The sequence below is a fragment of the Pleurodeles waltl genome, chromosome 4_1 (genome assembly GCF_031143425.1).
Source record: "Pleurodeles waltl isolate 20211129_DDA chromosome 4_1, aPleWal1.hap1.20221129, whole genome shotgun sequence".
NCBI classification, from domain to species: Eukaryota; Metazoa; Chordata; class Amphibia; order Caudata; family Salamandridae; genus Pleurodeles; species Pleurodeles waltl.
This window is the reverse complement of record NC_090442.1, coordinates 179,031,056-179,043,332: the sequence shown is the minus strand read 5'-3', so window position 1 is coordinate 179,043,332 and position 12,277 is coordinate 179,031,056. Positions and strand designations below refer to the sequence as shown.

At 45.2% G+C, this 12,277-nt stretch overlaps 1 protein-coding gene across 1 annotated transcript in view; it reads right to left on the bottom strand.

Annotated features, from left to right (window-relative positions):
• TRIM24 (tripartite motif containing 24) overlaps positions 1 to 12,277 on the bottom strand; it is a 659,378-nt gene that overhangs the window by 490,445 nt on the left and 156,656 nt on the right. Inside the window, exon 8 of the mRNA XM_069227983.1 lies at positions 10,083 to 10,197. Within this exon, the coding sequence (XP_069084084.1) occupies positions 10,083 to 10,197 (115 nt within the window). The remainder of the gene's footprint in view (positions 1 to 10,082; positions 10,198 to 12,277) is intronic.

Here is a 12,277-nt window from a genome sequence, read left to right as displayed (position 1 = left end):
CAATACAAGAAACTATCCATCTTGATATGGTTTGTTTAGATGCTGCCTCTCCTGTTCTCAAATGACCATAATTTATAAACAAGTGGTTGGAATGTCTAATCAACTTTGTTTTATCCAAATAAAATTTTAGAACTCTTTTCAGATCTAGGGAGTGCAACGCTTTCTCCGCCGGAGTCTCCGGATTGGGGAAGAAAGTTGGTAGAGAAATAGTCTGATTGATGTGGAATTCTGACACCACCTTCGGTAGGAATGATGGGTGAGTTCGCAGAACTACTCTATTGTCGTGAAAGACTGTGTACGGTTCTTTGGAGGACAAAGCCTGAATTTCACTGACCCTCCTTGCGGAAGTAATGGCTACCAAAAAAGCTGTCTTCCACATAAGGTGTTGCAAAGAGGCTTTGTGTATAGGTTCGAAAGGAGGGCCCATAAGTTTTGACAGTACTATGTTCAGCTCCCATGGAGGGGAGGGTTTCAGAATGGGCGGAAAAACTTTTTTCAAACCTTCTAAGAAATCCTTGACTACTGGTTTCGTAAAGAAGGATTCCTGAGAAGGTGACTTACGATAGGCTGTAATGGCAGATAAATGTACCTTAATAGATGATACCTGCAGACCGGATTTTGCCAGATGGAGTAAGTAAGACAGTATGACCTCCTCCTGAGCCCGTATGGGATTCTGACCTTGCTGACAGCACCATATGTAGAACCTCTTCCACTTAAATGCGTAAGAACGCCGCGTGGAAGGTCGCCTGGACTCCTTCAAGATGTTCATGCACTCCTGCAAGAGCCCTAGGTGCCCATACTGCAGGAATTCAGGAGCCATGCTGTCAAGCTCAGAGAGGGTAGGTTGGGGTGCAGTACCCTGCCCTCCATCCTGCTCAGAAGATCCGGTCTGCATGGCAGCCTCCTGTGAGGTTGTTCCGATAGGTTGAGGAGATCTGTGTAACAGAACTGACGGGGCCATTGTGGAGCTATGAGAATCATTCTGGTGCTGAATCTGTAAAGTTTGTTGATCACTGCCGGCATGAGGGGGATCGGTGGAAAAGCGTAGAGAAATATCCCTGACCAGTCGATCAACAGGGCATTCCCTCGAGATCCCAGACGGTAGAACCTGGAAGCGAAGCCTGGGCATTTCTTGTTTGCCTCGTCTGCGAAGAGATCCAATTGAGGCCGACCCCTTTGAGCGAAGATGTCTTCGATGACTTTGCCGTGTAGGACCCAATCGTGGGCGTCCTCTAGGTGTCTGCTCAGGAAATCTGCTTCCACGTTTTGTTGACCTGGTAGGTGAACCGCTGTAAGCGACATTCCTCTGGCCAGGAGCCAATGCCAGATTGTTTGGGACTCCCGAGCTAGGGGTAGGGATCTTGTTCCCCCTTGTCTGTTCAAATAATACATTGTGGTTGTATTGTCCGTTTGTACTAGGAGAGATTTCCCCTGAATCGAGGGAGCAAAAGACTTGAGAGCCAGATGGACCGCTCTGAGCTCCAGCAGATTGATGTGGTACTTCCTTTCGTTGTCGGACCACAGGCCCTGAGCTTGAAGGGGACCTAGATGAGCCCCCCATCCCTGAAGAGACGCATCCGTTACCAGAGTGTCGGATGGAATTACCTGGTGAAACGGTGCCCCTACTGACAGGTGAGGTCTGTGCATCCACCATTGCAATGACTGACGTGCTGCTAACGGCAGCCGCACTCTGTCCTCCCAGCGACCTGTCCTTTGGCTCCAGTTGTTTTCCAACGCCTCTTGGAGGGGCCTCATATGTAGCCTGGCATTCGGGACAATGAAAATGCATGATGCCATGGAGCCCAGCAGAGATGTCACCTGACGGGCCATAGGTGCGTCGGATTTTAACAGGTCTTGACACTTTTTCTTTATTGATAATAGTCGTTCCTCCGAAGGATACACTCTTTGGAGCTCTGTGTTTAGTATTGCTCCCAGGTAGTGGAGGTTCTGCGTTGGAATCAAGGTGGACTTTTGGTAGTTCACTTGAAGACCTAGAGACTCGAAAACCTTGAGCACAATGTCCCGATGGGTTCTCGCCTGCTCCGGAGAGGAGGGTTTCAGTAGCCAGTCGTCTAGGTATGGGTAAATGAAGATTTTTTGTTTTCGTAGATGTGCCGCTACCACTGCCACGCATTTCGAGAAAACGCGGGGGCAGATTTCAGGCCGAATGGTAGCACCTTGAACTGATAGTGCTGTAAGGCTATCTGGAAGCGCAGGAATTTCTGATGCTTGGGAACTATCGGGATGTGAAAGTATGCATCCTGTAGGTCGATGGAGCACATTCAGTCTCCCTGATGTAGCTGAGGGAAAATCTGGTGAAGAGCCAGCATCCTGAACTTTTGCTTTCTTATGTACTTGTTCAGTAGCCGTAAGTCCAGAATTGGTCTGAAAACGCCCTCTCGGCCTTTTTTCGCCACCAGAAAATAACGGGAGTAAACCCCCTTCCCTCTGTGCGCGAGTGGAACTTTTTCTATTGCCTTCTTTCGTAAAAGGGCGAGAGCCTCTTTGCGCAATAGGCTGACGTGAGACGGATTGCATTTGGCTGGTGGCAAGTGCGGTGGAGGTTGCCTGAAAAGAAGAGAGTAGCCATTCTCGACAATGTTGAGCACCCATTTGGCTTTTGTTATAGCACGCCACTCGTGAATAAAGCCTGTGATACTTCCCCCCCCCCACCGGAGTGGTGCACAGTGTTAAGGGAAGCGAGTCCTCATTGTTTGGCCGGCGCTTTGGGTGTGGACTGTTGTGGTCTACTTGACCCTCGTTCCCTTGTGGCCTTACGAGGCTGAAAAAGCGGGCATCCTTGCCTCTGCTGTGGCCTCTGGGACCAGTAAGGGGTTTGAACCCTCTGCTGGAAAGGGCGCCTGTCATAAGGCCTATACCTTCGCCTGAAGTCCTTCTTCCTCTCCAGGCCTACTGCCCTCATGGTGTCCACTTCCGTCTTCATGCGCGCCATTTCTTCATCCGTATGGGTACCAAACAGCGAGTTCCCGTTGAACGGAAGATTTAGGATACGCTGTTGTGCTTCCTGTTTTAATCCAGTCAGTCTCAACCAAGAAGACCTTCTTGCACAGATCCCATGTGCGTACCCATGTGCAGCTAAGTCTGCCCCATCTGCTGCTGCGCTGATGACCTGGTTGGAGACCAGACATCCCTCTTGAAGGATCACTTGGAAGTCCTGCCTGTCCTCTCTAGGTAACTTTTCTGTGAACCTGTTCAGAGAGTCCCACAGTGAACGGTCATATCTGCCTAGGAGTGCAGACGCACTGGAGACCTTCATCATAGATGCCGCCGTGCCGCACATTTTTCTCCCCAGAGAGTCTAGATGTCTGCTCTCCTTGTCCGGTGGGACCGTGGAGGATGATGCTACCGAGTGAGTTTTTCGGGCTGCGGCCAATATGACTGAGTCCGGCGGCGGATCCGTTCTGAGAAATAAAGGGTCTTGTTCAGGCGCTTCATATTTTTAAAAATCCTACCAGGAGCCGATTTGAGGGTGGCTGGCGCTAAAAAGGTGTCCATGGTTGGTTGCAACAGGCCAGGCACTAGCGGCAGTAGCTTTTTCGAAACCGCTCTATGCTGTAGAGTCTCAAAAATGACAGATGAGGAGGTTGATGGTTCTGGAACCTCTATATTTAGCTTCTGTGCCCCCCTGACAAGCACCTCATTAAAAGTAGTGATGTCGTCCACCGGTGAAACCCTAGCTGGTGGAGAATCTTCTAAGGTGGGGGAGTAACGTCTGACGGATGACCCTGACGATGACCAAGAAGGCGACCTTCTGTGTCTTGATCGTGACCTAGATCGTCGCTGGGAACGTGACCTGCTGCAAGATGCTGTAGCAGAGCGTCCAGGCCTCGTGGTCGGCTGGCGAGAAGCAGAACGAGCCCGTCCTGCCCGCGTTGTCGGTGATGGTGTTCCCGGGAGAGAGGTAGTAGGAGAGTACATCCTTGAATACTGCGAGTCCGGGGAGGCCATTGGTCTATTAAGGCTCTCCAACCATCTTGGTGACAAATTGATGGGTGAGACATGCCCCGACGATGCCGCTCTCGACAGAGATGAACCACTTCTTATGGAAACCACTGGAGATGGAGTGGTCTTATCTGCTGGCGGAAGCCGATGCTCTGCTCCCTGCGAGACAGGTAAAACCTGCGTCGACGTCGACAGCCGTAATGACGTCGAAGGGAGAGCCGCCGGCTGTTCCTGCCTCGATGTTGAGTGCCTCGACGTTGAGTGTCTTGACGTCGAACGGCGATCTCTGGACCGCGACCTGCTCACCGTCGTGTGCCTCGACGTTGAGCGGTGGGCAGTCGAAGGCGGATGTCCTCGCTCTCGCCGTTGGGGCGATTTCGAAGTTGCCTTTCTTGACGTCGAGGGGCGCGAGGCCTTTGGCGGCGAATGTGCATGCCGGTGATGGCTCGACATCGATCGGTGGGTTGCCGTCTACGGAGATATGCCCCTGCGGTGGCCATGTCCTCTCGACGCCGCATCCTTCGACGTCGGTCAGGTCGCCGTCGATCTATGACGGTGAGATGGTGGCAGCGACAACGTCGACGGGGAACAAACAGGTATCTTCCTACCTGCTGACATCGATCTAGCCTGTCTCTCCTGAGAGTGGCTTGTTGGCTGCCTGGGAAGCAAAGAGGATGATGTTTTCTGCCTCTCGTGAAGCCCATGAAGCCTGATCTTTTCCCTGTCCTTCAGAGTCCTCTTTGACATGTTCTTGCAGTGTTTGCAAGTGTCAGGGCAGTGACTCTGAGGCAAGCACACAATGCAGAGAGTGTGTGGATCTGACTGGGCCTTCTTCTTCCCACAGGAAGGGCATTTCACAAAAAGTGAAGGCATTTTTCAGTCAGGAAAAAACATCCAGACTCAGACAATGATGTTAGATGTCGAGTAAAGTAGGAAAAAACGCTTTTTAAAAGTATTATTCTAAGAAAAACTCAGAAAAACAGAGAGCTCAATGCTCCAGGATCCTCTCAGAAGAAGCCGGAAAAAAGAACTGACCTAACTGTGAACCAACTGTCACCTCTCCTTCACCCCTGAGGCATGGTGGGATACTGGAGGTGCTCAGGGTCTTAAAGGCACGGTGCCAAAGTTTTTATGGTTCTCCTGTGTTAACCTGCATGCAGCCTATTGGCTAAGAATTCTCTAGTGTTTTTCAATGTAGTTTTTTATCTTTTTTCTCTGATGATTACTACTGCTGATTTCCCTAGGCTCAGTGGTGTGGTTTTGGTAGATGTTTTTCTCTTATTGTAATTTTGAGAACAATTTAAAACAAAAACAAAAAAAAAACTCCATAGAAATAAAGCATTTTAGCCTGTTTATGTTTATAGTCTGCATTGCTGTTTTACACATGTATATATGAGTTTAGTATGAAAATTTGTCTACTAAAAGTGCTATATCTATTTTTCGTGCATATTTCATACTTTATATATGTGTATTTTATATATGCTCCGGGGTCCCCGCACAAGGGCAGGAATATTCAATGTTTAGGACTATTGATGAGCATCCCCTGGAAGAGAACCTCTGTTCATCTTGCGGCGCTTGGGTCGGATCCGAAACTTGTGCCACCGGCTCCTAAACCAAGACAGATGAAAAGTGAGTCGGACAACTCGCCAAGGACTTGACCACCTCTATCAGTGAATGGCGCCGGAGAAGCCTGAGGACTCTGAGGTTGGGGAATAACAATAGGACTGACCTCCCACGCCATACGACGTTGTCTCGAAGGAGACCAAGACTGAGACCGGTCTCTAGAAGAACAGCGTTGAGAATTATACCGGCGCCGCTTCTTGTGCAATCTCGACGACTTATGAGATGAAGAGTCCCTTGTCTTGGACCGCTCTTTGCTTTTGCTAAGAAAAGTTTAGCCTCTCTTTCTTTCAACGCCTTTGGATTCATCCTCTGGCAAGACACGCACCCTTCCATGTCGTGGTCCGAACTCAGACACCACAAACAGTCTTCATGAAGGTCCGGGACTGACATACGACCCACGCACTGAAGACAAGGCTTAAAACCTGATTTCTTAGGCGGAGACATGGTAACAAGTACAATAAGACACCTTCGAAACAGTAGCTGTTCGAGAGCTAGGAAAAAAATGTTAGTGTTGAAGGCACGGAAAAAAGGGAAATGATGTCAGCACGCCGGCGAGGACCTCTTACTGCTACGATGACGTCAGATGGAGTCGCGAGCGGAGCCATGCAATTGTGACGTCCGCGTCGACTTGAAGAGCTAGGAAGAAAGTTTCCGTCAAATGCTGGTGCATTGGAGAATTCATAAAGTGAGGAATCCACAGGTAGTTGTATCCATCAGAAAGTTAGAAATTCAGACCTTCAGATGCTGCTTTAGATAAAAGTTAATTTATTGTGTATTTTATAATCTTTATATATATTTATTTTATTTTTATGTTTTCCTCAATAATTCAATAGTGAAGCACTTATTGATACAATTATGAACATATTTACATATGGTGGTAGATAAATAAAATAAACAGAGACCCATAAGCATCTAATCAAATAACATTGGAAAACTATGCAGTGGCCTATATACATGTTAAAAGCAGAAAGAACACATGATGGGCCGAATGCTGAACAATGCACGCATTCATCCCCAGTCCGGAAACAAGCATCCTGGGACCGGCTTTGGGGTATCACCCCTCATCAGCCAGGCTAGCTTTGGGTGCCAGGATGCTTGTTTCTGGTCGCGGGAGAACCTGGCTAGGCAGTTCGGGTTGGACTGTTCCCATAGAGAACAGGGTCAAAACTGATTGCATATGGCTGGATTAAACCCAGATCTTTGTAACTGGGGGTGAATGTTTGCATTGTTCAGCATTCCGTCCATCATCTATTCTATTTGCTTTTGTCGCCCTAAGTGGGAAGGGTATGCCCAGACGTGGGTCCCATGCTCACTGCACCACTGGATTCAACCTAGCCTGGTTGATAAAGGGTGATACCTTGAAACCGTCCCCAGGATGCTTGTTTCTGGTACAGGAAGGACCTGGCTTGGCAGTTCAGAATAGACTGTTCCCATGGGGAACAGGATCAAGACTGATTTGCATATGGCTGGGTCCAACTGCGGTAGTATGGATGGCACAAAAAAAACTATTGATTAAACCCAGATCTTTGTGACTGGGTGTAATTGTGTGCATTGTTCAGCATTCCGTCCATCATCTGTTCTTTTCGCTATGTACATGTTAAGCATACAATAATGTATAAATATAAACATATAAAAATATATAAATAATATATACATTTGTTAAGCAGACCAGACCCAATATATTTTAAACCACAATTAGTTTACATATTCATCCAACGAAATGTGCATATCTAAATGCATTATCTAGTAAAATTATAGGTATTTACAGACAAATGTAGTACATTTGTGTTTGAGTGTGGTGGCCATCTAAGAAAGAGCCAACTCTTGAGTAGTCTTCTGAAGATAAGATAGTTATGCATCTCTTATGTTTGGGGGTAATGAATTCCATAGTTTGGATGCTTGAATAGAACAAGATGTACCACTGAATGTTTTTTTCTTGTATGCTGGAGTTTTTTAAGGTGCCAATCTTGAGAGGAGGTTCCTTTGTTGTATGTATTTGGTGAGTGTGTTGTTGGAAAAAAGTGGTACTGTTGCATTTATTGCTTTGTGGGTGATACAAAGCAGTTTAAGTGAGGATCTTCAGGCAATCTGTAACCAATGTAGGGTCCTGAAGGCAGGGGAGATGTGGACTTGTGGCCGTAGAGTTTTCATAGTAATGAAGCTTGCAAACTTGTCCACGCAGGCATTCAATAATAATTTGGAGTCCATGGTATTTCCAAGTTTTCTTACTCCCCTAGATAATTTAGGAGGTGGGCCCAGAACATCAGGCCAGGCGCAGAGTGGATCATAATGTTTATGATTGCCACATGCGAGTATTCAGTTTGAGGTGGTTCCATGTCATCAACTGATTAACAGCTCTGAGGCAACTGAAGATTTCTCAGTTTCCATGGTCTATTTCGTGCTTTCTAGTTTATGAAGCATGTGTGTGTCATCTTCATAGTTATAGCACGAGGTGAAATTCATTGATCAATGCAGGTAATGAATGTAAATGATGAAAAGTATGGGTGAGATAATAGAGCCCTGAGGGACCTCTGCTTTTGTGAAATGTGGTTTGGATGAGAAAGGGGGAGTATGGATGGCATTTGTCCTGTTTTGAAGGTAGGATGTGATCCAGTCGAGAGCAGTCGTCTTTATACCAGCTTCATAGAGTCTTTTGAATTGGTCAGCTGTATCAAAGGTAGCTGGAAGGCTCAGGAGAAGTAAAGCAGTTACTCCGTTTTGGTCTACTGCGTTTTTAGGGTCATCCCAGATGGTGGTGAGGGCAAAATCTGTGCCTCTTCCTGGACGGAATCTTGTTTCGAAATCAGGAAGTATGGAGTTATCTTCAATGATTGCGATGTCTCAGTGCATGCTGCTCTTTGTACCAGTTTGTCCAGGAAAAATCCATCTTTAATTAGTCTATGGTTATGTGGGTCATGCGGGTCCAGGTTTGTTATTAATAATGGGGGTATGTATGCCTTTTTTTAAGTCTTCTGAAAAGATTCCTGTAGTTAAAGAATCAAAGGTAATTTTTCTTACTGGTGTGGCGGCAGAGGTAGCTAAAGAATGTCCTTCAAGATTTGAGGTAGTGTCATAGACCAGATTCATGAATTCCCTTTTTGACAGCTGCTCGAAGGAATGTAAAGACTTGGTTAGCCTACTTTTGGAGGGGATTGTTGGAAATGGGTTGGTGCATGTCTGCTTGGGTATAATATGATTTCCCAGTTTGTTAGTAAATTCTTGAATGATGGGATCAGTTCCTTCTGTGCACTTAGGTTTACGAAATTCAGTGAGAATTTTATAAAATTCTTTTTTTTGCACATTTAGCATTTTGAAATCAATCTGTCTGAATAGTACCTTTTTTTAGTGTTTTTGATTTGCATATTCTGTTAAGTTTGTGTAGGTAAAGTTTGTCTTGATTACGATTTGTTTTGAGCCACGTGTGTTGCAGGTTTGCAATTATTTGTTTTATCTTTTTTTAGCTCTGCATTCCTCCAAGATGTGTGTTTTCTTTTTTCCTATTGTTTTGTTCATAGTGGTATTAGCATATCAAATGCTTCCTGGAGCCACTCAAAACAGGACAGCAGCCAGCTGGCTAATTTCCAGAAACAGCAGGTCTGGATGCAACATATATTCAATTTGATTTTTGGAAATGTTAAAAGTGCCATCAGCAAACTCCTGTGAGGGAAATATTTAGCTTTTTCTCCTTACAAAACCAGCTAACTGAGTAGCTGGTTAAAAAGATTGAAACCAGAAAGGCAAAATAAAAAATATCTACTAAACGGCTGGCAACAGGGGATATGGGAAATTTACAATTAAGGCCACAAAGGAAATACCAGGTTGTGCAGCACGTCAAAGCTAGGAATTTAAACTTGACAAGATATGCTTATTTTTAGCTCCATCCTCATCAAGACTAAAAGAATCCAGGAAATTGCCAGGAGGCATTTTAACATATTTCACATATAACTGTAATGAGCACTAAACATTCTGACTTTAAAGTAAAGGAATAAAATAACTTGTTTATTATTGGTTGGAGAGTTTCTTTAAGATTACCATTTGTTTTGAAACGTTTTGACAATGTAAATATGCCAACCCAACTGTATCCTGTTCTATGTAAGGACCGAAAAGCTCTTAAATGTGTCTTTACACACTGCGTCAAAGGAATTAACATTGTCTTTTTTAAACAGGTTAACCCCAAGCTGTTTTGCCAAATATATATATCCCTCAAGTAAAGGTGTAACAGTCTTTTAAAACACTTTAATCAGAGCAGTTTCTCTTGCAGATAATATACATTTACTTCCACTGCATCAGGTTAATTTAAATTCACTGGGTGAAAGCTTTAACACATCTTATGTCTGCAAGCATTACAGTCTTCTTTTCCGACTCAAAAGCACTGCTGCATAAACTGAAGTGAAACAGAGTATTGCTTGCTCACTAAACTTTAAAATATCACATATGAAACAAAGTAAGCATTACAGTTAGTACTGGACTACTAAAGAAAAATGGTGATAGCCTACCTAGATGAAAGATATGTTGTGCCCATGAGCTGGCGTCACACTGAAACTGAATTGAGCTTGTGATAGGCGTGGCATCACACCGTGCACGGAGAAGATGTTTCAGTCTATAGGTAATCTGCATGAGAAGGCAGCAGGTAAACACATACATAGTCTAAGCAGTAAGAATGCTGAAATGAGAAGATTCATTAGCACAGCTGTGTCACAAAATCGGAAAATTGCCACTCATCATGCCAATGATAAATACCACTGCAACTGCCATTTCTGTTTTAGTCTTGTAACTAAATGCTGACAGAGAATACCCTTAGGAAGCATGCTACACAGATGAACCAACTCCTTTTCAACTTTTTCTCATGCAATTGTATAGGGTAATGAGATCCCATACTGAAAGGTGCTGACAATAGTTTAATGAATTGTTTTTATAAACACTGGTCAGTTTTCCAAATTATGCTAAAAAAACAAGGTTGAATATCACAACATAACCACTTACTAAAAACCTTTCAATTGTACATATCGAACAATACTTCTGTTAAATCATCAATTTAAAAACTTAGTGCCCTTTGAGGGTCCAAATGATTAACTTTTTTCTCCTCCTCCTTCTTACAGGGGTGAGGTGAGAAAGAATGCTGGAAGTGCTTTGTCTGCCTGACAAAGAATGGATTAACTACTTTCAGTATAAAGAAAGGTCGGGTCCTAAACTCTAAAGTTATCTGAAACAATGTAGTATAGGTTGGGTTGACAGAAGGCGCCTGCAGCTTGCTCACACACCTATTCTATGTTTTGGCAATGAGAAAGACCATTTTTAATGTCAAAAACCTCAAAGGAGAAGTGTGAACTAAGTTCAAGTCCCACTGTCGAATCCAAAGGGCTTTGATGGAAATAACTGTTACAGACCTTTCAAAAAGCTCATTAGAACAGGACTAGGACTGATACTGAACATCAGGATATTAGCCTTAACATCCAGGACTCTCCATTCTGAGTAAAAGGCATGATACCATATCCAAAATAGCTCAGATGAACAAAGCTGTTTACAAAGGAGTCAGATTTGACTTTTGCACGCTGGCAGCAAACACCAAAGATGTTAGGAGGTGCATCGCCATCTGGAGATGGTTGACTACTGCCTGTGGAGAGTCCATCTCCAGCCATTCATATAAGTAGGGGAAGATTGGTACCCCCAACCTCTGTACAGCCACTGCCATCATGAACACCTGAGGCCAAAAGGAAGAGCTGCAAACTAAAAATGCTCCTGGCTCACAGTGAACCGCAAGATGCGCCTAAAGGCCTTAAAGACGGGGCTATGGAAAAAAGTGTCATGCAGGTCCAATGTTAAAATTCAGTCTCTGGGCATCATGGACCTGGGCTAGTGTGAGCATCTTGAATTTGTTATTCTGCAGGAAGTGATTCAGAAGGCGAGGATTCAAAAAAGGGACTAAGGTCTCCATCCTTCTTCAGTACAAGAAAGCATTGGAGTAATACCCAGTTCCTACTTCTGAGTCCAGATAGCTCTTTATGGCCACTTTGGCCAAAAGGGTCTGCTCTTCCTGCTGTTTGACAGACAATCCTCAGTCAGTCGTAATGATGGTGGTGGAAGGTGTAGCGGTTAAAGAGAAAAGGGAGGACCCACTTATCAGAAGTGATGGCCTGCCACTCTAGGAGGAAATCTCACATTATGCCTCTGACAGGGTGGCTATATGCCACAAAGGAACACACTGAAGTAGTTTTGTGGCTGCTGATATTTGTGTGTGGGGGGGTTAGGTAGCAGGGGCTTTTAGGTATCTGGTGGGGAGAGAGCTACATGCAGTCAGTGGTGTCCTGGGCATGGTCTTTGATGACTGAGGCCAGCCACAGCCACTAAAGGGCTGAAAAGTCTGCTGGCCTGGTGGAGGGGACTGGCATTGGAGAAACTCAAAATCTCGACCCCCAAAAGAGAGAGGACAAAGTTGTTGGTGTAAAAGGCTGGTCGGGCAGAAAAACCTCAAAGTGTGGAGAGCCTCCAAATGGCATGGCCATCAGGTATGCTTGGACATCACTGGAGAAGCCTGCAGACCTCACCCAGGTTTGGGGCCGAAGTCCCATACTAGTGTCCATTGATCGATCTAGGTAGTCTGGCATGCTCAAGCAAAAACATTTTACAAATTGTGCTACATTGCACCCATTCTGAATAGCCTGAGAACGAGACACTTAAAGGTCCTCAAGTT